At 36.6% G+C, this 26118-nt stretch overlaps 3 protein-coding genes across 4 annotated transcripts in view; all 3 read left to right on the forward strand.

Annotated features, from left to right (window-relative positions):
• Positions 1 to 17413, forward strand: part of gfra1a (gdnf family receptor alpha 1a) — an 88863-nt gene extending 71450 nt beyond the window's left edge. For both annotated transcript variants that reach the window (XM_065296952.2, XM_065296953.2), the window contains 4 exons: positions 1456 to 1590; positions 10423 to 10628; positions 13829 to 13873; positions 15319 to 17413. In XM_065296952.2, coding sequence (XP_065153024.1) covers positions 1456 to 1590; positions 10423 to 10628; positions 13829 to 13873; positions 15319 to 15462 — 530 coding nt within the window. In that variant the 3' untranslated portion in view covers positions 15463 to 17413. The remainder of the gene's footprint in view (positions 1 to 1455; positions 1591 to 10422; positions 10629 to 13828; positions 13874 to 15318) is intronic.
• A 280-nt stretch (positions 17414 to 17693) lies between these two features.
• Positions 17694 to 18745, forward strand: LOC135787155 (C-reactive protein). Its single transcript, XM_065296954.1, has 2 exons — positions 17694 to 17852; positions 17979 to 18745. The coding sequence occupies exons 1-2, from the start codon at positions 17795 to 17797 to the stop codon at positions 18644 to 18646; spliced, it is 726 nt and encodes a 241-aa protein (XP_065153026.1). The 5' UTR covers positions 17694 to 17794; the 3' UTR covers positions 18647 to 18745.
• A 975-nt stretch (positions 18746 to 19720) lies between these two features.
• On the forward strand, positions 19721 to 20776 carry LOC135787156 (jeltraxin-like). The gene is made up of 2 exons (XM_065296955.1): positions 19721 to 19879; positions 20005 to 20776. The coding sequence occupies exons 1-2, from the start codon at positions 19822 to 19824 to the stop codon at positions 20670 to 20672; spliced, it is 726 nt and encodes a 241-aa protein (XP_065153027.1). The 5' UTR covers positions 19721 to 19821; the 3' UTR covers positions 20673 to 20776.
• Positions 20777 to 26118: the final 5342 nt, after the last annotated feature.

Raw genomic sequence — 26118 nt, forward strand, 5'->3', positions numbered from 1 at the left:
GAGAAATTGACTTTTAACGATAAAGTATATACCTTTAAAAACAAACATTACCTTTTTTAAGTACACATTAAATACGGTCCTGTACTTTAGTTTTTCTATCAGCGCTGCGCTGTTCTAAAATAAACAGAACACATTAGGCTTTTCACACCTGAAATTGTTAACCCTGGGTTATTCTAAAACCAGGGTTAACGGAATCCTGGGTTATTTTTTTCATGTTTCACACTGTTCAAACTTAACCAGGGGTTAAGAGATAACCCTGGGTATTCATAAGTTGACGTTTCACACTGTGCATTCCTAAACCCTGGGTCAGTAGTCTCCAACCCAGCTCCAACACACCTGTCTGTAATTATCAAGCAACCCTGAACACCTTGATTAGCTGTTTCAGCTGTGTTTAATTAGGGTCATAACATTCTAACCCTGCTTTGTTTCACACTGCAAGCGTTTGGCAACGCAATGCGGGGTTAACACCACAAATGCGGTGCTAACCCTGCTCCGGAGCAGGGTTTCATAACCCTGGGTAAAAAGCAGTGCTAACACCGCTTTCAAATTACAGGTGTTAAACGCTCCTTAACCCAGGGTTAAAAGCGGGGTTTAGAATGAAGATAACCCAGGGTTTAGCGCAGTGTGATAAGCCCTATTGTTTCCTATGAGTGTACGCACACAGGTGCCCCCTGACTCAGGACTCTGCTCAAATCCCTGTCACCCCACAGAGCGCCAATCACAAAGTTTAACATTAAATAACATCATATTTGTCCCAAATCGTTAGCTATTAACATTGGCTGCTAACGTATATTTTACATTTTGAAGTAGATGCTATCTGACTAAGCTTGCGCTATAATGTGCACTTCCGGTGTACGATACCTCCGAGTTGTCCTAGATTCGACTCAATGTGGCGCGGCGCTGAGCTGCGCGTTCGGTGTGCAACCCCCTTAAGATGTGGATTCAATTTAGAATGCTTTATTGATGGATTTTATTATTTCAAATGGAAAAAGATATTTCAGAAGTGGCTGGTACAGTAACTGTCTGCTTAATTACATACTGTGTGATGTACAGTTCATATACTGTATCTCATATAGAGCATAGATGTTTGTTTCTTCAGTTTTTCTCTGTCTTTTACTTGCTGTGGAAGTCGTCTGTGCAGTACACAGGAACAGCAGCTGGACACTGGGGAATACAGCAGTGCAGCTATTAATCTGTGATTAGCCGCTGTTGTTGTTCTAGCAGTAGGGGTTGTGTTTCTCTGTAGGCTAACACTGTCACAGCCTGACACAACCCAACCAGCTTCATCAGGAAGCCTGTTTCCAAATTAGACTTTTTAAAAAGCACAGTGAGAGCGTGATAACCCCTCATCTATAATGCTTAGTTTAGTTTCAGAAGTTACACTTTCTTAACAAAGTTTAATGCAAATGTGATATTCAGAATTTTAAATTCCAACCATGTCTTTATATTTTTCAGGTACAGTGATGACCCCTAATTATCTGCGCTCCCCTAAAATCAGTGTGTCTCCATTCTGTGACTGCAGCAGCAGTGGTAACAGCAAAGAGGAATGCGATAGATTCACAGAGTTCTTCACTGACAATGCCTGCCTGCGTACGTTACTTTTCCTTTACTTTATGCTTCTGTCTGAATTTGACTCTGTGATATGTAATACTTCTCGGCAGTGGCAGACGGTGACGACTTTTTTCGAGGGCACTCAATGCGAAGTTCGTCACAACATGTATGTAGCCCGTCATGTGTGTGGTTAGTAATTTCAAAATATGTGTTCGGTGCATCGATGTGAATCACGTGTCTTGTGTAAATAAGTGCCTGTTGCAGCCGCGTCTAAAGGGTTTATGATAAAAGAGATGCTCGCGTTTGCCAGATACTCGCATATTCAGAGTTTACTGTTAAGGGAGTGTATTGTGTGTATTTTGTAAACGTGAGCGTCTCTTTTATCATAAACGTTTTTGACGCGTGTGAAGCAGGCACTTCTTTTGACAAAACACGTGATGCACATGGTTCACATGACGCAACAAACACATATTTTGAAAACGCAAGCAACACACGACACTCCGAATACATATTTTCAATAAGCGCCCCCTCAGATGAGCTGTCACGAGCCACCACTGCTTCTAGTTAATACTTAACAAATCTCTGCGTTAATGTGTTCATCCTCGCAAGTTGTGTAAAAGTGGTGTCTAATGAAACGACTTACACATTTCACATGTGTGGCTTTTCTGTAAGGGACAAAATCAATGCGAATATATTATCAATATTCAAAATGTCACACAAGTCTAGTATGCATAGTAATATAAAGATGAGCAATCTATAAAAGCTTTCTCTTCAGTTAACTTTTGTTTTCTCAATGTTTGCCACTTTGCTTTTATCCACACCATCTCTCTAACTGTCCATTTGTCTTGTTCTCCTGATCTGGTTCGTTCTGTCCATCTCTCATTGTTTTCTAAGGCGTTAAGCTGTCAGCCCGTGTTTTTCTCTGTCTCTAAAAAGCCTTTTCCATCTTCCTATTATGTACACTTGTCTCTTTTACCCTTTCACCCGTATGCCTCTCGCTCGCTACACTTCCTTGACTGCACCGTGTGTTTTCTTTTGTTCCAGTCCTCTTAGAGTATGTCGTGAAAACAGACAAAGCGGTAATAGCAGTGAGGTGCGAGTTTTGGGGAGGATTTTGAAAGTCCAGGGAGCACATGAAAAGAAAAGTGTATGGTGTTTTTCTAGTAAGCGGGTGGTTATGGAAAGATATCCACGCACGGTTCAGTCTGAAGGTAGATATTGTAGTTAAAAAGAAAGTTTAGTCTTATCTAAATCTGGTCAGTCCTATAAAGTCATGCATTCTGCATATCTCAAGTTCTCTTTCATAATATACTGCTGGATTAAGGTTCGAGCCAGACTGGACCTGAGTCTGTCCAACCAAAGCACATTTTCTAATTTCTTTAGCCTTTCTTTGCCTTTTTGCTTAACGTTGAAAAATGGATCAACCCCTGACTGTACAACTACTACCCAAACATCTGAACTCAAAGACTGTATAGCTATGTAAAGTGTTTAATATAATAGTTACTGCATATCTATAAATTGCAGGAAAGTCATTCTCCACGAGCAAGAGTTAGTATCTCTGCCCTTAACCATTGCATCAACAACCTTATGGTTTCATTTCATCGTCGAAACCCAGACTTGTAGACACGCAGTACTGTAGTACAGTGGGTCTGACTCAGTATGGGCAGACGTATCCACGAGCGCTCTTACAAATTTGATTTTTTCTTTTTGTGCCCTGAGCTTTAAGAGGATGTGGTAGGAGACTCTTCAGGAGGTTAAACTGGGTTAAACAGCTTCTATATCTTTCTCTCTCTAAAACTATCTCTCTCTTTCTCATTACCTCATTCTCTCGTGTCTCATTAGGGTATTTCAGTGGTAAGGCATCCTGACAGTTCGGGGGATTTGTTCTCAGCGCCGTCAGTATCTGAGTGTTTTGGAGGCTCTGACGAAGCGCTTTGGCCTTCACACCCTACACACTAGCCCCTAAGCGTTATACGTCTGTCTGCCCTTGGAAAGAATCGTCCTTGAAGCAGACTCATGTATAACTGAGCGTAGTTACTGCAGCATAGCTGTGTAGAAGAGGTCATAATAAATAGTACATAGAGTTCATCCATCATTTTTAAAAAATATTTTCCTTTTTTTTCAACATTTTCTCCAAAGTTTTACTTTTTGCATGTTTGGTACAATGTCCTTTTCTACACTGTCGGAAAAAAGGTACAAAGCTGTACCTTTTCTGTTGCTGAGGTGGTACCCTTAAAGGTTAATTTTTGTACCTTGGGTGTACAACACATTGAACTGTTGTACCTTTTGGAATACAATACTATACCCTGTGGACCTATTGTGTACCTTAAGGAACATTTTTAGAGTTAAAAAACATTGAAATGTACTTTTGAAGGTACACAGTATACTGTAGATCAGAGGTCTCCAATGTATAGCCCACACAGTCTAGGTGCCCGTCTCAATTGTAATATTGATTTATTACATATTTTTTATATCAGCTTGGCTTGGTTTATGTATTTTAAACAATACTAAACATATCAACAAGTAAAATAAAATAAAATAAAATCAACAAGTAAAACAAAAAAGGTTTGAGTAGACTATATCAAGAAGTATTGTTTTATCCATTGTGGTAGCCCTTTCTTACAAAAAGGTTGGAGACCCCTGTTATAGATCGTTAAAGTACAGTAATTAGCAATGCTGACATCGCAGGCACGCGCGCCGAATTTCAGGGTCGAACTTCTGGGTCAAACTTTTGTGTTTCATCTGGCTTGTTACTTTAAGACGCGTGTCATGCAATATCCACTTCTCGCCGCATGGTTGTGTTTTTTTTTATTAAATACTAAAATAAATACGTGAAGAACCATCGGAAGCGTTTGATATTTCAAGCTTTCAGTATTGAGGTGTTTTTATTTTACAGCAACTGTTTGAACATTTTTGTCACTTTCAACCGGTCAGTGTGCTTCCGCTAGACTCGGGGCACAACTGAAAAGTAGGGTTGACAAAATATTAGGGATGCACCGAATATTCGGCCACCGAAAATTTTCGACCAAAAATGGCCCAAAAGAGCATTTTCGGCTTTCGGCCGAAAGACTTTTATCACCGAAACAATACGGCCGAAATGTTGTGATGCCGCAAACAGAAACCGCGACCTGCACGTGCTTGTCTGAAGCAACATGTATGCGGCGTGGATGTATTTAACCGCAAAAGGCGCTAAAGTACGCACAGAGGCACATGCGGTTGTGTCCGGTCCAGACTTGATCATCACAGTGAGTACGCCCTTCAAGGATCAGAACTCTTGATGTGTAAACTTTAGAGAGAGTCGCGCAAATGTGTCTCATACTGTATAGTCCATTAACATACATGTGCCGAATAAAGCAATGAAAAACGTTTTTATGCTGCGCTGTTTGGGATTCGCCTTCGTTCTCTGTGTGCGCGCGCATTTTAGTGCCCTCAATAGTGCACACACAAGTGAGACGCAAACAAGCGAACGTAAAATCTTTCTGTTATTGACAGGGCACATATAAACAAAATTATCTCCAAAGTATTCTTTTTCTAATAAAAACATTTGTTTATGTCTTAAGTGTATGTATAGATTACAGACAGTCATAAACCAGTCTCTGCTTATTTAAAGAGACCGTAACCTCAATTAACCTACTTAAGTCTAACAAAGAGACAAATAGCTCTAAAAATAATAATATATTTAATTTATACAATAGAGACAGTGTTATGACTCATTTAATTCGATTTCTGTACCTAATGTTAGCCCTTATTAATGTGCAACTTTGTTCTTTTTTATAAATGTTTGTAATTTCTTTATTTGTTATTAGATTTTCCCCACCCCATTTTTGCTGATCTGAAAATTTAACATTACCCCTAGTAAAGTTAGTACACAGTGATAGCCATAAATGCATTTGTACTAATAATTGGCATAATAATTTATTTCAGTGTTTCGGTTTTTCGGCCTTGGTTTCCTCGGTTTCAGCCTAGAATTTTCGTTTCGGTGCATCCCTACTATATATATATATATATATATATATATATATATATATATATATATATATATATATATATATATATATATATATATATATATATATATATATATTAACTTGGTACTGACGAAATTTCACCAAAACAGAGGAAGGAGAAGGTATTTACATAAATTGTGGAAATTTTAGATTAGCGAACGTCCTGTCAGAACATCAGAACTGCAGGCATCGTTCTAAAAACCATGGGTCTGAGTCTGAATATGACAAACTAATTCCAACTAAATGGCCCATTCCAACTAAAACAGTAAATGTTCATGATTTCATTTGAAAGAACTAACTAAATTCTACCGTCTGTTAAAATTTCATCCAAATATCTAATGAAATGGAAAGTTACAAGCAAAAAAATGTGAATAAGCAGCATTTTCGGTCAAACACCTTCCATAGACATCCAGATATAACTTTTTCCTTTGATTTCTAATGTTATAAATATCATAACTTTCTCAATCCTCAACGAATTTCCAAGTATCTTTGTAAATGGGAATGTTTGCTCTGTCTAGTCATGTGATACATTTTGAGCTTTGTTTTTTTTTCAATTTTGACATCATACCTACAGTAATGTACCCAAAAAGGTATTATTATATAAAACAGTGGTCTCAAACTCCCGGCCCGCGGGCCATTTGCGGCCCGCCCTCACCCTCTCTGCGGCACCTTTCAACAATATAACATAATCTGGCCCGCAGAAAGATTTTTATTCACTTTGTTTCATATTCATTTCATTTTTTATTTAAACGTTTAAGGGTTCGTTGACATGTCGCGTCTAACAACGCGCGTTAAAACGAGTCTTACTTTCTAAAGTGCTCGGGAGCGGAAGTTGCGTTCTGTGGCGTGGGTCGCGTCACCCGTTGCTACGCAGCTATGAGCCTCGCGCGCTCCGTGATTGCGAGGATAACGGAATGCGTGATCGGACTTTAATTCCTCATCTGAACCTCGCGTCAATCATATCATTGTCACCATGCGATCAGTTAATCTGGTCGGGACTTTGTAGTGTTTATCCAGAGAAGATTTGTTACTTCCGGGTGAATATCAGCTGTTACTCAGAGAAGAGCTGCGGTGGGACTCACATCAACAAGTTACAACTTCTTATCGAGACACCGCATAATATGAGGCAGAGCCGTAGATGTAATGCAACACATAAACTACAGATAAGAAAAATTGCCATCAAAGTGCCCAGGTTAAAAGAGGAAAGATGAAGAGAAACATACAGAGGATAAAATTATGTATACTGCTATATATTAATGAAGTACAATATATTATTATGTAGCCTGCTATGCAATTACACCTAGCAGTATTATAATGTTTTTCTGTTTAACTAGCTTATGTAACATTGACTACTACCCATTCAGAAGTTTAAGGATCACTTTCACTTATTCATATTTTTCCACATATAATAGCAAATTCATTAAAACTGTGGAATAACAAAGATGGAACGTAATAAAGTCAATACTATGACTGTAAACAATCCAAAATAAATCAAAACACAAACACTTACTGATGGTAATTTTTTTTTATAATAGTTTATAAATGTATACAGACATTTTTTTTGTTAGTTTAGTGCAAGGTTTTAATAGGCCTTAGTTATTAAAGAGAAGGTTAAGAAATGATTTACTTATATAAAATAATGTATATTTAAAAGCTAAAAAAGACTGCTTTTATTATACATTAAGTAATAGAATTTTACTTTTTTAAGCTTAAAATAGCTCTGCGCCCCTCCAAATAAATGTCAATCTCAGAAATGGCCCCAAGCCAATTTGAGTTTGAGACCCCTGATATAAAAGGTTATTACAGTGTATGGGTGGAAAGTGTATGTGGCTGTTTGGGTGTTTCGGTCAGCTTTGATATTTATTTTAATAAACTCCATTCAAACAAACTTTTTGACACTATCAGTTTGTCTACTAATAATGTCCAACAGTTTATATACATTTATTACATGAGAATTCTGTCTGTATTGAAATCTGTATTATTACCGAGTCAACAAAAAAAGAAGGGGAGACGTAATGGCAGAAATGTCAGACATTCAATTTATTATAAATATTCATTTTAAAGTTTAAATAAACATTATGGAGCATTTATTTTAGTCTAGGACTAGTCTAATCTAATCTCTGTCCCCGAAACCACCCATATAACTAAACATCAACTGTATAAATAAATGTATTTGAAAATGAACAAAAATAAATAGTCACTGAAAAAGTGTCCATAGGGTTAGTAACAGGGGTGGCAGTGGCTCAGTGGTTCATGTAGGTTGTCTACAAACTGGAAGGTTGGTGGTTCAATCCCCGGCTCCACCTGACCAAGTGTCGATGTGTCTTTGAGCAGGACACTTAACCCCAGCTGCTCCCGATGAGCTGGCTGACACCACCATCGGAGTATGAATGAGTGAGTGAATGGGTGAATGTGAGGCAAATTGTAAAGTGCTTTGGATGGCCATGGGTCTATGAAAGCGCTATATAAATGCAGTCCATTTACCATTTACCAAACACCCATATAAGTTCAGAAAGTACAGATGTGAGCTGCTGCAAAAACCTAAATGCAGAAAACATGCTTGCATTTCATCATAAATACTATTGTATATTACAGCAGCAGCAGTATCTCAGTTCAGTCTCATTTCGTTTTAAACCTGAACGTCTCCAGACAGCTGATGTAGTGTGAAGAACATGATTCACTGCAAGACATGTACATGCAATAAAACTTCACGAAGAAAATGTGTCAGGCTTCAGAGATCTCACAATAACGATCAAAGCGCTCAGAGCCACGTGAGGCTTTTCCAGTATTTCCTGGAGAGATGGAGAAAGAGTCTAAAAATAGACATTCATCAAGTGTTTAACAGTTTTAGTTGTAATATGATAAAATTAGAGGTGTCTATAGTCTGCTTGTGAAACAATTCTATGTAAAGTGAGTGAGTGTTCAGACATTTAAAGCTATAGTATGGATACAGACTAGAAGCAACACAAACTAACACCGCAAACAACACAAATGTAAAGATAGTATCTCTGCAAGGTCAATATAATGAGGTAGCAGTTTTGGGAAGGGTTCAAATGTACAGTTGACAGTTTAAATGTCTTTCCAATCTATCACATGAGGCGTTGGGCTGCCAAATCAAACAGCATTATCTGTTAACTTTGCTTTTTGCTGACAATTCAGGTATAATAGTTACTGATAACTATCCTTGCAGTCATATACTGTATACACATGGCTGATCTTTAGTGTGCATTGACTGATTCATAAATCTCTGAGAAAGGACAGAATAATATTTACCCAAGCGGATGGTTTCATGTGTGACAGTGATAAAGGATTAAACCACCTGGATTCACACAAATTTCTTTCAGTTCACTTCTCTTATAACATCACATTTCAATTAGAGCCTTGCAAGTTGCAAGTGTTATGAGCTGTTGTGGTGAATCTGGATCTAGTTTTTTTTTGTATTTCCTTTAATCATTCTGTGCATTCATTTAGTAAATCTTTTTATTAAAGGACAAGTTCGGTATTTTACACCCTGTTTTCAGATTGTTTATGATGAAATAGAATGGTTTTGACTGAAATTTGGACATATGATGCTCGCCCGAGTATTTTCGGGTGTTTCTTGTATCACCTCCCACCTCTAGAATGGGTTTATAGGTGCACTGGAACAATCCTTGCTAAAATGCATTAAACTTTCGTTTACAAAGACGTGAAACTCACCAAGTGGTCAGGGGTGTTCACTGATATGCTCACACAAAAATCGCTGCAAAAGATGCTTTCCAACAGGTTTTATCGTATTTTATCCATTTTAACTCCATTGACTTGTATTAGATGTGCTGTGAGGTACGGTATTACACCGCGCCGGGAACTTTGTTTGTATTCTTGCAATTGGCAAAGGCGGATTATCGCCACCAACTGGGCTGGAGTGTCTATTATTCAAGCTCTCAACGGAAGAATATACGGGTGTGAGGCGTTTGGAAAAATAGGTCCACAAGTTTACAACAAATGCTAAAACACCTGATGGAAAGCATCTTTTGTAGCGATTTTTGTGTGAGCATATCAGTGAACACCCCTGACCACTCGGTGAGTTTCACGTCTTTGTAAACGAAAGTTTAATGCATTTTAGGAAGGATTGTTCCAGTGCACCTATAAAGCCATTCTAGAGGTGTGAGGTGAAACACAAACACCCGAAAATTCTCGGGGCAGCCGCATATGTCGAAATTTCAGTCAAAACCGTTCTATTTCATCATAAACAATCTGAAAACAGGGCTTTAAGTGTAAAATACCGAACTTGTCCTTTAAGCTTTCCAAACCTGTATCTTAAAGTAAGTACAATGCTATATAACTGCTGGAGGTGTGTCCGACCAATCTCGGGAAAGCTGCCGTCTCTCTCTGTCAAAATCAATCCACCCTTCTTCATATCATAGTTTTCAGAAAGTTAAAATTAGGTGGTTTTGTAAAGCATTGATGTGACAAATGTATAGCTAGCTTAATAAGAAACTGTAATGACAATATCTCGTAACATCCTATAGTTTGTGTAGTCTTAGCGGAGCCATGATTTCAGGCCCACCAAAAAAAACAAAACAACAGAAAAGGTGAAAACTATTTAACGGTCTAACTCCACCATTCAATATTACAGTTCACAGTCTTTGTAATGTGTTTTAGCAATATGACTTTAATATAAATGCATTGTGTTTTATCTATCTTTTCAACAGTCTAATAAAGTTAGTCATTCATATTCAAAACAGTAAATGAACGATAAATAAACAAGCATACCTTTCTTATAAGCACCCTGTCTAAATGAGATCATGACAGCAGAAACTCTGCATCTCTGTGCATGTTTTTAGTATAAGGTAGAAATGATCTCAGCTATTTCTGTGTACTGCAGGTAATGCGATCCAGGCATTTGGAAATGGGACAGATGTGAGCGTCTGGCAGCCGATGCATCCGGTACAAACCACAACCACTATGACAACACCATCCCAAAGGGCCAGAGATCGAGACAGATCACCCAACGCTGTAGAGCCAGCGACACACATCAACCACCTTAACCCCGGTGATAACTCCCTCTACCACTTTTGTGGTAGCCTTCAGGTCAGTGTAAACATTATCTGTAACCAGGCTGTGTGTGTGCAAGGTTTTCAAGTTCAGTGTGTTTTGAAACCTTAGGTTTTAAGAGGGCAATATTTCAGTCATGTGTGCTCAATTTATATTTTAGAGCTCTGAGGGATCCGATTTACATAACAGGGGAGACCAGGGCAAGTTGTTAAACTTTTTAGTGTGAATATTGAGTGAATATTTCTGAGGATTGGTTTAATTTTCTGAGGAATATTTTATTTTGGGGCTAAAAAGAATAATTGAACATTTCCACCAGTGTGCCCTTCTGTCACACTGAAAGCAACAGAAACAGATTAAGTATACAAAGTAGAAACAGATATCTGTAATTGTAAACCCATTATAAAGTGCCAAACAATTCATTAAGAAGGAAAAAACTATAAATGAGAAATTGAAGAGCTCAGATGCAAAATTTATTGACTTGTTTTCTTATAAATGACCATCAGACTCTTAAAGGGACACTCCACTTTTTTTGAAAATATGCTAATTTCCAGCTCCCCTAGAGTTAAACATCTGGCGCTAGCACTTTTAGCATAGCTAAGCACAATCCATTGAATCTGATTAGACCATTAGTATCGCGCTAAAAAATAACCAAAGAGTTTCGATATTTTTCCCATTTTAAACTTGACTCTTCTGTAGTTACATCGTGTAATAAGACCGATGGAAAATTAAAAGTTGTGATTTTCTTCAAATACTTTGCTGCTGTAACATGGTTGCTACGCCTGCTGCAGCCATGTAACAGCAGCAAAGTCCTTGATTATTACACCAGTTTGAAAGATATAGTTCCTAGCATATCTGCCTAGAAAATCACAACTTAATTTTCCATCAGCCTTATTACACGATGTAACTACAGAAGAGTCAAGTTTTAAATAGGAAAAATATTGAAACTCTTTGGTTATTTGTAGCACAATGCTAATGGTCTAGTTAGATTCAATGGATTGTGCTAAGCTATGCTAAAAGTGGTACTGCCAGACCCGGAGATCAGCTGAATGGATTCCAAAACGCTAAGAATCAAATGTTCGACTCTAGGGGAGCTGGAAAATGAGCATATTTTCAAAAAAATTGGAGTGTCCCTTTAAAGTGTTCTGCAAACAAAGCAGCATTTCTGAATGGTCTGAGGCCAAGATTAAGTGGATTGTAAGTGAAATTATTTGATGAACATACGTGTGTTAATAATATAATTTTCATTTTAGATTACGTTTAGCGTCTTTTGTATCTCAGCTCCTCAATTGTTCCTATTGCTCAATTAGTAGAGCATTGCATTATCATAACAAATGACCCCAATGTTAGATCCCACGGGAACACACATACTGATCGAATGTATAGCTTGTAAAGCACTACAAGTTGCTTTGGATAAAAGTGTCTGCCAAATACAGTACATGTAGGTACAATGAAAAATCTAATCTAAGTGTTTTAGCTACATAATTGCAATTCATTAAATTTATTAACAACCTTCAAAGCATCTGACAATAAAAAATAGATGTCCTAAAAGGACAGTTTATAATGCTTTATATGCCTCCTCCCAATGTCAGTTTTTATTCACATTCATTCCTTTTAGACCCTGCACACATCCACACTCGTACACCTCAGAAGACTGTAGTCTAACAGCAGTGGCTTTGTCAGGAGAGTGAAAGTTAATGAGTTTACATGTCCCTGTATAAGACTCTCTGCTAAATGTTGTCCGCCGAGACGTAGCAGCTGTTAATGTGAAAATGAGGAGAAGAAAAGAGAGCGAGAGTGAACAGAGAGACTCATGGGATATATCTGTCAGTCTTTCTTCATTGCGTACAAATGATCCCAGGCAGAATTGACCTCCAGGAAAACTAAAGAGACACCTCCAGCATACAAACGCCTATTAACAGCCCATTAACGGCCTTTCTGTTGCATATGTCACTCCAGTCGCTTTTAAAAGTCACATGTTTAGTGCCAGCAGTACAGCTTGCGTCCTTTACTCATAATAGATTTGGTAGAAAGACTTTTGCATGTTTTTGTTAAAAAAAAAAAAAATGCCAGAGGTGCATTAACAACCCTCGAAACAAAGTAACATTGTGGTATTAGTTATGGTGTCATAAAGCAAGTATTTGAGCATCTTTGTTGAATTATTAGATCCTTTGCAGTATCTTTACAAGAGAGATCGGTGTATTCAGTGTGAACTTGTGTTTTAAATATATAATACAAGTGAGAAACTCTGCTTTGTGTGCTGTCAAGTGATGCAGTGAGATTAAGGGCCAATTTCATGAGTTTCGTTCTCGCATTTCTTTTATATCTTCTTTATTTTCATATCTTGCACTTTGAGAGCTTTATTTTTGTTTAGCTGTAATTAAAACAGCACTTGATATGTACTGTACAGAGAACAATTATTCAACTAGTTCTGAGCATTAGTCTTGTTTTTCACTGGTTTATTCCTTCAGTTTTGCAAATGTTTAGAGAGCGAGGGTGGCGAGACCACTCAGGGAGAAATGAATCATTGATGTTAAACTTCGAATGTGTTTTCAGCTCTTTGCTGGTCCATAGATGCAGTTGTTTATGTTCTGTGCCGGCCAAGGCATTGCTTTATCATGCTGGGCTTTGGCTCAGATTTAAGCTGGCCGGCTGCAGAAGGCACCGGGCTGCCAACGCACACAGGAATCCATTTATTATACTGTCACCGGGACACTTATATCACCACTGCTTCTCATTTTCATAGACGCACATGCCTATACAACAACTGCACACACACACAGAGGATGATTTATACCAAAAAATGTTATATGCTGGAGGGTTGCATTTTAAATTCCGAAACGTTATCATCTTTTCTGAGCAACATAAGGTGGTATCATAATAAGAATCTTGCAGTAGTCCACCTGCTATGATTAGTATTAATATAGCATAACTTCTCTGCATGTTTACTTTCCCATAATGCCACACCAGCACTCAATCTGATCGCAGCATCACAAAACATTTTAATCTTGATAACTGCACTTTTATATGATTCAATTAATTGTTGTAATAAACTAGATTATGAGCATTCTGCGATGCATTATGCATTGCAAATCATCGCATTGCAAAAATGTGCGCAATAAAATGGTGTTCAGAGGAGTTTTAGCACAGGGAATTAAATGGCTGAATGCAAAAAATTTGTTCTTAGATGCACCACTTGTTTTTAAGATCTTAATTGTTATATTTTGTTTTATTTCTAGGCTCAAAAACTGAAGACAAACAACACAATAGATTTGTTATGTGTGGTAAGTATGCTATCATTCTTGTTAAGCTAAAATTACTCTGAGGCTATGTTTACAGGACAATGACCTACAGTTGTGATAACTGGAAAAGTGCAACACAAACACTGGTTTTGGTTATACTCGCACATGCCTAAAGACTGCATGCACATGCACATGACATCACCGTTTACGTAGTTTACACGGAGACAGCGAGGCACCATTATCAAAAACTTCTGCTTTAAAACTTTCTTTAAAGGGGACATCTGACTTTTTTTTAGATTTTAGTGCTATAATTGGGTCCCCAGTGCTTCTATCAACCTAGAGAATGTGAAAAAGATCAACTCAGTAACTTAGTTTTGGCCAACCATTCTCTCAGGTCATTGAAAATGGTCTCCCCTTGTGATGTCAGAAGGGGATAATACCGCCCCTTAATCTGCACTATCCAACCACGGCGCTGCCACTGTGAGACAGAGATGAACTCATTTGCATTTAAAACGGCACACTTTTGCTCACAGCTACAATTTGTCAATTTGAACATGCTATAATACATTATCTATATGATATTTTGAACTAGAACTTCACATATGTACACTGGGGACACCAAAGATTTATTTTACATCCTAAACATGTCTTCTGAAATGTCCCCTTTAAAAGTTTGCATTTTCAGGACCCCAAAAAGCCAAATCACATATAAACTTTACTGTTTATGATTGAAAACATTGTTGTGTAAACAGACCCTTACTGAGAAATATACAGCATCTCTACAGGGAAAGGGGTATTGAAAGAATGACTCATAATACAAAAATAAATAAATAAATAAAGACAGTTCAGTAATTATCACATGGCACTTTAACCCATTTGGAAAGTCCTAGTTAACCTTCGACCCAGCCCTACAGGTCCAGCACGCACATGATCTTTCCGATGGGCGATGCTGAAATGTGAGCATTGCTTATCTTTTGCCTTTTAAAGTTCACTAAATGTCATTGTACATAATAAAGCAGCATTATATGCCAGAATGACATTTAGCAATGTAGCAATGAGTCCAAACGGCGTGAGGACAGAAATAAGGAGCTCTTTTTTTAGCATACTGTACCATTTCACTGCACAATCAAAAAGCTTTTTTATCTCTCAGACATCTGAACCCATTCCAGGTAGAGAATGGCATTTTTGATATGAATTGTAATGTGTTTTCAGCATCACCATTAGATTCCTTTGTAGTATTTTAGGGCATTAGTGTGCGTTTTTGCATGGCGAAACGAAGCTTGGTTCTTTAAAGGCATTACTGCGCGCTTAAATGTCTCAGTTTGAGACGGTTAAGCGTTTTAAAAGTTCAAGGTAAATCACGATGAAACACTCTTTGTGTCAGTTTAGAAAAATTGTTGAACTCCCTGACTCGTCTACCTTTATGGCTGGAATAAACGCTCATCCGCTCTCTTTCTCATGCTTGTTCACTGTTATGTTTCTCCAAGGACCCGCAGATCGATGACCCCAGCTCCTCCAACACCATCTCCAAGAACTCCTCCGTTCGGCAGGCGTCTCTATCAGGCCTGGGCTCCCTGCTGCTCCTGCTGGTTGCCTCTATGCACTGCATTCTTACAGCGGTGATGTGGTAGCAATCTGAGAACATAAAACATGGACAGTCACGATTTGTAAAAAGTTGTTCCTGGTCAATCTGTTGTAATCTCTCTCTCTCTCTCTCTCTCTGTTCCTCCATTTCTCGCTCGCTGTTTTTATCGGTTCTGTTTTTTGAAAGCTTTTGTTGGTGTGTCGATGCAACCAAACAAAGTGATGTTGGTGTAAGTTTCGGTCTCGTGGCTCTTGATTTCGTATCGGAAGATGAGAAAGATATGCGAGAAAATCATTGCAGCATTCCCATGCGATGTTGTGGCGTCTGCGTAGCCTCCGGTGTTTGGAACAAATAAGGACTCCTGTCTCAGCAGTAGAGTTGGATCTGTCTGTGTATGCACATGCGTGTACCTCATACAGCGCGCACCATCCATTCTCACAAATTACACAAAGCACGAGACCAAGATATTATAAAACATTTGTCATTTTTGGTCAGATGTGGTCTATTTTTATTTTCACAAGCTGTCTTGTGTGTTTTTTTCTTTTATTTTAGTGAAAATTCGCTTCTCTGTAATTGTGCTTCTCATGTGTGATGTTCATTGACCCGTCTGTAGGTCAAACATATCAAAGAAATCATTTTCATGACATTTCAAAACATTCATTAAAAGAGGGTTTGAAGAGACGTTTACGATCATCCAAAGTTTGGATGAAGACCCACAGAGTTTATCTGAAAGTGTGTGTGTGAATGTGTAGCCCTGTTTGTATGTCTGTTTGTTTGAATGTAACATGAATGGATAAGGGTCATGGGTTGCTTGAATAAATATATGTCAATAGATTAAGGGGTTCATAACCCTGATACCATAGTTCAAAGTGTAAACTTGGACAGACTAGAAATTGGCAGTGTTTTGATGAAATCAGACAGTAAGTACATTACAATTACACATATAAATGCCTGTAAATTAAACTTAACCATTCACCAGTTAAACCGATTGAGATCCATGTATCTATTAAGTGTATATTCATATTGCCTTTCTGATGTTGCTTGGACAGGAATTTTCATATGAAACATGCTAATATCTACAAATATATTATATATCCAGTTTTTTGTACTGTACGTCTATACAAAAGTTACAGAAAGGGTCGGTGATCCTCAAAATGTGCACAATCTTTGAAAAGTACCCAAAAGGTTTAAATATGAGGCATGTGCATTTAACCAATCAGCGATGCACATTAAATTATCTATGATATGCTGCTTTGGTTTAAGTGCCATTGTGTTATTTACAGGACATTTTAAAGGCTTTTAAACACAAACACACACTTATACATACTTGGAAAAGACATCGGTTTATAGAGCCTGCTATATTTGAATTGGGATCTGAATTGGGATACAACGTACATTATAGCCTGTAAGGGTTTATTGCTTTTCACTAACTATAAATACAGTATATTTTCATTTAGATAGGTTATAGTACACATCGAGCACTTCTGTTCTGTATCCCAAATGAAGGAATTGTACAACAGCCATTTATTTACTTAACATGATATTGTTATCGTTTTATGGTAAGCCAAAAAGAAAAAAATGACCTTATTTTTGTATCTTTTGCATTATGGGTTTATTTATTGTACTGTTGTCTCTGCTAGTAAGCAGTTCAGTAACTTTAAAACTATGAACATTTAAAACCAAGCATGTAAGGTTATTCGATGGATTGTAAGCGGACATCCTTCACAGTGGTACAGCGCTCCGCTGTGTTTGCTCATAGCATTGAGATCGAGGATGCAAAATAAAATTGCTAAAAGTGAAAGTGCTTAACCTGGAAGTAGATCAGTAAGAATGCCATACTGTAAAATATATATTTGTCTACATTTACATCATATTGCTCCAGAGCATTTATTATCCTCAATGCAAACACGAGACGACTCCTCAAATGTTCACGTTTCTTCTTAGCTTGTGAAAATGTACAAATTATTCTATGAAAACGATTAAAAATGTTGACTCACTCACAGTTTTGTGTTCTCTTCTTGTGCCAAATATTTGATTATTTGATAAATAAAATTACTCACTTTTTTATCTTTGCAGCTACAATATAAAAATAGTGTTTCAACAGACAACAAACTAAAATTTTTATAATCGCTGGATGAAAAACCATCACTGTGTTTTTAGTTAAATGTTAATTTAATAACCAAAGCATTTGTGCAGGGTATCATTTAGGTCATCGGCCACCATTATTTCTCTGTTTACAGAAGGATAAATCATTAGGATATTGGTTTTTGCATGTGCATGGATTGCTAAATCAGCAGTAACATGACAGTGGTGCACTACTATATATAAAGAGTTCAGGTTTCTCTGCCTTGTATTTGATGTGCAACTGAAACTGGACCATGAAGAATCTTGCATCATACATTTTAGTCCTTCTCTGCTGCGGTCTGGCATGGTCTCGTAAGTACAAACAATCAAGTACTAATACTAAAACAGCCTTAAAAATACTGAGATGTGCTAATAATTAAATAGTTTCCTATCTCTATCATCCGAGCCTAAAAACATGTCTTATTTATTAATTATTAGAGCTGAAAACAGCGAGAAGATGCTTAAGGGAGAAGGTCATCACTTTCTCAAAGCAAACCACAGAAGGCTATGTACAGCTCCATGCAAATGAAACAATGGATTTCTCTAAAATCACTGTGTGTCTGCGATTTTACACTGATGAAAACCTTAAAACCATTATTCCATTTTCTTTGTTCACACCTACCTATTTGACTGATTTTACTTTAACATATTCACCACTTACTAAACAATACTACCTGACCGTTCATAATGGCAAAGCAGCATTTAATGGTCTACCATTCAATCTGAACCAATGGAACTCAGTTTGTGCAACCTGGGATGCCAGCAGTGGTCTCGCACAGATGTTTGTCAATGAAGTACCAAGTGTTAAAAAGGCAATAGGCCCTAAGGAAGCTTTTAAAGGAGAGCCCAAAATAATACTTGGCCAGTATCAGACCGGACCCTCTGCCTTCAATCCAGATTACGTGTTCACAGGTTTTATATCAGATGTGCACGTCTATAAGGAAGTGTTAACCCCGCTTCTCATAAAGAACTACATGGAGGCAAAGATTAAATTTAAACTGGGTGATTATATATCCTGGCGCAATCTTAAACACACTCTTGCCGGGTCTGTGCAAGTGGAAGAGAGGCATCACGTAACATTTTATACTAAGCAAGATGTGAATTAAGGTAACGCTGTATTGCATTGTAACATCAATGTACAATTGTGAATGAACACTCTACTTGTTTTAATGCTGATCAAATAAATAAATGACATTGAACGATGACCAGCAGATCTATGCCACCTACAAAATCAAACATGTGCACACAAATATAATGCAAACATAGCCAGTCAAGAAAATGCCTTGGTCAGGAAATAAATGTATATACTGTATTAGACAGAGCACGAGACCAAGATATTATAAAACATTTGTCATTTTTGGTCAGATATGGTCAATGTTTATTTTCACAAGCTGTCTTGTGTGTTTTTTCTTTTATTTGAATGAAAATTCGCTTCTCTGTAATTGTGCTTCTCATGTGTGATGTTCATTGACCCATCTGTAGGTCAGACATATCAAAGAAATCATTTTCATGACATTTCAAAACATTCATTAAAAGTAAAAGAGGGTTTGAAGAGATGTTTACGATCATCCAGAATTTGGATGAAGACCCACAGAGTTTATCTGAAAGTATGTATGCTTGTGTTTTGTGTCTGATTGTGAAAGATAAGGGTCATAGGTTGCTTGAATAAATAGATGTCAATAGATTAAGTGGTTCATAACCCTGATGCCATAGTTCAAAGTGCAAACTTGGACAGACTAGAAATTGGCAGTGTTTTGATGAAATCAGACAGTAAGTACATTACAATTACACATATAAATGCCTGTAAATTAAACTTAACCATTCACCAGTAAACCGATTGACATCCATGTATCTATTAAGTGTATATTCATATTGCCTTTCTGTTGTTGCTTGGACAGGAATTTTTATATGAAACACGCTAATATCTACAAATATATTATATATCCAGTTTTTTGTACTGTATGTCTATATAGTGTTTCAACAGATAATAAACTAAAATTGTTATAATCACTGGATGAAAAACCATCACTGTGTTCTTAGTTAAATGTTAATTTAATATCTAAATTACAGTATTCTCTTAAGCAATATGTGTGAAGGGTATCATTTAGGTCAAATTTGGCCCCCATTATTTTTCTGTTTACAGAAGGATAAATCATTAGGTCATTGGTTTTTGCATGTGCATGGATTGCTAAATCAGCAGTAACATGACAGTGGTGCACTACTATATATAAAGAGTTCAGGTTTCTCTGCCTTGTATTTGATGTGCAACTGAAACTGGACCATGAAGAGTCTTGCATCATACGTTTTAGTCCTTCTCTGCTGCGGTCTGGCATGGTCTGGTAAGAACAAATAATCAAGTACTAATACTAAAACAGCCTTAAAAATACTGAGATGTGCTAATAATAAATAGTTTCCTATCTCTATCATCCGAGTCTAAAAACACGTCTTATTTATTCATTATTAGAGCTGAAAACAGTGAGAAAATGCTTAAGAGAGAAGGTCGTCACTTTCCCAAAGCAAACAACTGAAGACTATGTACAGCTCCATTCAAACGAAACCATGGATTTCTCTGAAATCACAGTGTGTCTGCGATTCTACACTGATGAAGAAAGTACAACTCTAATTCCATTTTCTTTGACCACAACTTTCTACTCGACTAATTTTACTTTAACGTGGTCACCACCTACTAAACAATACGTCCTGACCATTCAAAATGGCAAAGCAGCATTTAATGGTCTACCGTTCAATCTGAACCAATGGAACTCAGTTTGTGTAACCTGGGAGGCCGGCAGTGGTCGCGCACAGATGTTTGTCAATGAAGTACCCAGTGTTAAAAAAGCGATAGGCTTTAAGGAGCCTTTTAAAGGAGAGCCCAAAATAATACTTGGCCAGTTTCAGGATGGACACTTTGGCTTCAGTCCATATTACGTGTTCACAGGTTTTATATCAGATGTGCACATCTATAAGGAAGTGTTAACCCCACGTCTCATTAAGAACTACATGGAGGCAAAGATCAAATATAAACTGGGTGATTTTATAAACTGGCACAATCTTAAATACACGCTTTTCGGGTCTGTGCAAGTGGAAGAGAAGCAGCACGTAACATTTTATACTAAGCAAGAGGTGAATTAAGGTAACGCTGTATTGCACTGTAACATCAATGTTTAAATTGTTGTAAATGAACTTTGCACTGTGTTTTAAGGCTGATCAAATAAATAAATGACATTGAACAGTGACATACTGGGAATGGTTTCAGAGTTCAATGATCAGACCAGCAGTAAAATCTATGCCACCTACAAAATCAAGTTCAAACATGCACACACAAATATAATGCAAACATAGCCAGTCAAGAAAATGCCTCAGTCAGGAAGGTAATGCATATATTATTAACTTGGAAAGAAAACCTAAGCCAGAGGCTTTCAGATGGTATGGTTTAGGGCATGACATTGGGTAGTTGTTACACCAATATTTTTTTTAATGCTATTTTTAAGGCTGGCTTTGGTATTTTGATATTATTGTAACATGATTTATTTATAAACTGTTATTATTAATTTGCATAAAAATGTTATATATATTTAGCCCTTTTGGTAACCTGTGCATTTTTATACATAATCCATAGTTCAGTGTTGTAAAAAATGCCACACTGACAACCTGCTTGTGGTTTTATATGAAAATGATTATTTTGAGTGGCTTAAAAAAGATGTTCAAATAAAAGATGAAAAGCTTAACAAAACTAATCATTAGAATTTTAGCAGATTTCTCTTCTCTTATTAGGACCGATATTTTATATATTTTAATACAATTAAACTCTTCAAATATTCATCTGATAAATAAACATGCCCTCACGGTTATGCCTGTTATCTATAATATTTACAAAGGCTTTCCATGTGCACGCTGTAGCTTTAGGGGGTGTAATAAGTGTGAAATAAAATGATTACATTGGCATTGAGTGATATGGGAGTATGGTTTATATTTGTGTGTGGAGTCAGAGGTCTGGCTCAGATGCTTCGGGCACGAGGGGTCCACACACATCAGCTACAGTACATGGCAACTCTCAACACTGCATACTGCAGCCACAACCTTCCAATAATGAATATCCATCTCATGCAAGTCTGATCAGTGTCTTCAGGCAAAGTTTATGTCTGGCAATACGAGGGACACATTTTTATGTGGGAATGTTGATTTACTTTGATATATATGAGGTGTTGTGGGTTTAGGTGGCCTGGTTTGTTGGCCAAGTGTCTGTTTGGTTCTGATTCTGAAGAGCTAAAGTGAAACTTTATTGTTATGTATGTAGGTTTCTTACAACAGATTCTGTTTTTCTTACAAAAGAAAAAAATCTGTCATGACAGATTTGTTTTCATGATTTTAATGGGGTTTGGAAAATTACCAAATGGTCCAACAACACTGAAAAAAAATTATATATTCAATTTACTCAATTTTTTAAGGTAAGTGGTCGCAATCAATTTATTTAAGCTACATTAAAAAAAGAAAAAAAAAACTTTTGTTTAAATGTAGCTTAAATAAATTGATCGTAACCACTTACCTTAAAAAAAAAGAGTAAATTGAATGAATAGTTTTTTTTTTAATGAAAGAGAACAGTGGGTCGACAACCTAAACACCATATACACTTAGGTTGCACTTAAATAAGTTTAATCAACTTCAATTTACTATTCATTTTGTCACGACCAGCTCACGCCGTGACAAATGAGGGAGGTAATGAAAATAATTTCTTTGCAAAGGATATTTATTAACAAAATAAACAAGGATAAAGCCCTTAAGAAAATATAATCTTTTAAAATAAAACTACATAATTAACGCAAGCACAAAGATCCAAAATAACTAAATTTATACATACCAAAATAAACAAACATAGAACGCAAAAATTAACCAAAGGCCAAAAGAGGTAACAGAACAATGAGCCCCGCATTACAACATCACACAGATTTTAATAGTGATCAACAGGTGTTACAAATTACAATAACAATGAAGACCCATCCCACTGCCGGCTAAAGTAGGATGGACCCAAGGGCACGTCACAATTTAAATTTTTTTCGAATAGTGAGGAGTTGCTATAAAAACTTGGGGAAAAAGTGCAACACTGAAAAAAATTATTCATTCAATTTACTTCAATCCATTTTTTTAAGCTACATAAAAAAATAGAAAAACAAAAAAAATAACTTTTTTAAATGTAGCTTAAATAAACTGATTGCAACCACTTACCTTAAAAATTTTGAGTAAACCGAATGAATAATTTTTTTCAGTGAACAAGAAATTTTACAGTGTACACCTGGTTTTGCAAGTCAATTTAACCTACTATTTTAAGTTTTGGCTTGAAAAAAAGTTATAAACTAATAAAATCAAGTTCATTTTTTACTTGATTTTTATAAGTTAAACTAAAATTTAACTTTTTTAAGTTAAATTAATTTTAAGATAAAAATATATGTTGATTTGACAAAAATGCTGCATATTTTTTACAGTGTAGCTAAATAAAGTACCAGCTTAAAGGAATAGTTCCCCACACTGTAAAACGTGAAAGCCTCATTAAGTTATGTTACTCTTTCTATTTACCGTAAAACTCCAAATAATAGCCGAGTCCAAATAGACGCCTGTCTCTTTTAGACGCCTGGTGTGACGACAGGTTTGGGTAAATAAACGCCTGTCTCAAATAAAAGCCTGGTCTGTTTTTTAGTTTCGGGTTGTATTTAATCTTCTAAAACCCGTCAGATAGTCTGTTTAAGACACTTCTATGGTGCAGATTGAACACACTAAAGTTTTTTTTTGCTTACCGGTAGATGTCACGTGACATACGCAGTCGTTCCGTTACTCATCACTATGACAACACAACAAGCTTTGTCGTCAGGATTGAGGTGATGATTACAGTAGTGAAGTGGCAATCGGGAGAGTCTGGACTTTTCCCGGTGGGCCGGTAGTGTTTTGAGGCCGCTAATAATAGCGGGGCTTTCAGTCTTTTGTCATGCATGCACTCCCGCCACATATTGTATTTCTAGCGCGGAAACACTATTTATCATATTTAATATGCAGCTCTCTCTCTCTTTCAAGCCCGTGGAGTTCTAGTCAAGCGAGTCAATACAAAAAAAAGAGAAAAAGGCTACACAATAGCCAATCAGAAAATAGCACTGTTGTATCTGGGTAAGATTTCACGCAACAACCAATAAAAAACATATCCTTGTTTGCTTTATTTATACTGCCAATAATTTAAGACTAATTTGTTAAACACATTCAAATTAAAAATAAAACGTAATATGTGGTAACCTCCTGCTGTCATGCTGGAACAATTAAATTAAAAGCCTGTCTCTTATAGACGCCTGTCTCTTCTAGACGCCTGGTGTGATAGGTTTGGGAAAATAAAAGCCCGGGCTATTATTTGAAGTTTTACGGTAATTCAAATAATCATGGAAAGTTTTAGATATTAAACTCATGTTTGTAAGTTTCCAAAAAGTTAAACGTAAAGTTTCACATTGTCTTAACTACTTGTGAGTTGAAACAAACCATATCTTCAAATTATTTAACTCACATTTTTAAGGCAGCAGATGAACTTTTGTTTCTACGTTTAACCAGCTTGAAATGTTTTACAGTGCAAAAATAAAAATTCTCTCATTATTTACCCACTCTCCTGTTGTTACAAACCTGTATACATTTCTTTGTTCTGATGAACACAAAAGAAGACATTTTGACAAATTTTTGTACACTGTTAAAAGTTCTTTGCCTCCTTAAATGTATTAATTTTTTCATAAAGTCATTTCAACTTACTATTATTTATCTTGACTAGAGATGAGTTGTTATAACTTATAAAGTTTTAGCAACTCATCTCTTGTCAAAATAAATAATAGTTAGAATGAAAAAGGCAGCAAAGTTTTTTTTACAGTTTACCCAAACCGATCGATGTATTCTTTTACCTACAATGGAATTCAATGGGGCTTCTGATCGGTTTGGATACAAACATTCCTCGAAATTACTTCCTTCCTGAAAAACAGAACAAAGAAATTTATACAGGTTTGTAACAACATGAGAGTGAGAAAATGATAAGAGAATTTAAAGTTTTTGGGTTAACTATCTCTTTAAGGCCTGATTTGGCCAGCTAATTCTGACCCTGAATATATACCCAATCGACAATGATTTAAAAATAGAAAAAAACAATGAGAAAAAATATAAAATGACATGAAAAAGAAAGTTGTGTCACAGACATGAAAAACTATTTATAGAAATTTGTGCTGGGTGACAGGAAAAAGACATTCATGCTCCAGTGGCATGAAAAACAGAGGAAAATCGTGTCAATAACACAAATAAATTAATCAAATATTTTGTTGACTTTGCCATGAGATAGGGGCTAACCATCTCAGGGTGCATTTTTAGCAGGATCCAGTTTAATAAACCCAAGTTAAACAATCTGTACGCCTCTTCTCTTTGCTTGTTTCAGTTAAGATGCATATATTCACTGCCTGATATTATAGCATGAAAAACTGTTCATGGGAAATGAAATTTGTGCAACAGATTGTCCAGGAGATTTACTCACTGATACACATCTGGAAATGAGTTTACTTCTAAGAAAATGTTCTTCAAAACAACTTTTTTTGTTAACAACAATTGGTGTGCAGTATATATACACAGGCATAAAGACTAATGAACTGAATACCAGAACGGTTACGGGAGAGTAGCTTGTTGTTCCAACTTCATTTTCAATATGCGTGATGATCATCCCAAGCAGCTGTGTCATCCTTTTTCCCACCACACATAATCATCCTGGCACTAAAAACCAAATGGATCATCATGACTCATATTAACAACCTGATGACTTTGTCTGATGGCTTTATCAATGACACAATAATCCATTACCAATATAACATATTGTAACTCTGCAATGGAAATCAAAAAGTGCGTCCTTTGTTAGCCCTGATGTGGGCTGAAACAGTGACAAGAGAGTAGCGTGAACATTCAGGCTAACAGGAAAGTCATTCTTCTCACAATGTGGGTGCATGTGACCCTACAACAACTGCAGGCTTTGTACCGTCTGCACCATGATTGATCATTCATCGTCAGACGACAACAATTACAAAACATAAGTGGAGTATAATGGAGTAAAGATTAAGGTCTGGCAGAGGCATAAGTATTCATCAGTGACCACGGGTGCTCAAACACAGCGGGCAGAGAAGAAGTGATAATAAAGTGTCATGTGTTGCTGTCATCATGTGAGTCAACAACAAATGTGATTCTCGTCTTGCCGAGAATGTAATCTCACAGATACAATCACATACTAATGAAAACAGGCATTTTTAAATATATCACATCTTTTTGTGTCTGCTTAAATCCAGATTATACAACTATTTTTAATAACTCTGTGTTAATAATAATACTCAGAGTATAACTGTTTCTTGGTGTTTATATTTTCAATCATTTCGGCCTTGCCAGGGTTTGGAGGGGCAAGAACTGTAAAACTAAAGATCTGTTTGACACTTGTATATTCAAATAAGACAGACCAAAGCACAGCAGATGGACTGCAAGACTGGAAATAAGTAACAAATACAAGGTTTTCTTTGATGTGCAACTTACTGTGGTT

The sequence above is a fragment of the Paramisgurnus dabryanus genome, chromosome 20, assembly GCF_030506205.2.
Source record: "Paramisgurnus dabryanus chromosome 20, PD_genome_1.1, whole genome shotgun sequence".
Taxonomy (NCBI): Eukaryota; Metazoa; Chordata; class Actinopteri; order Cypriniformes; family Cobitidae; genus Paramisgurnus; species Paramisgurnus dabryanus.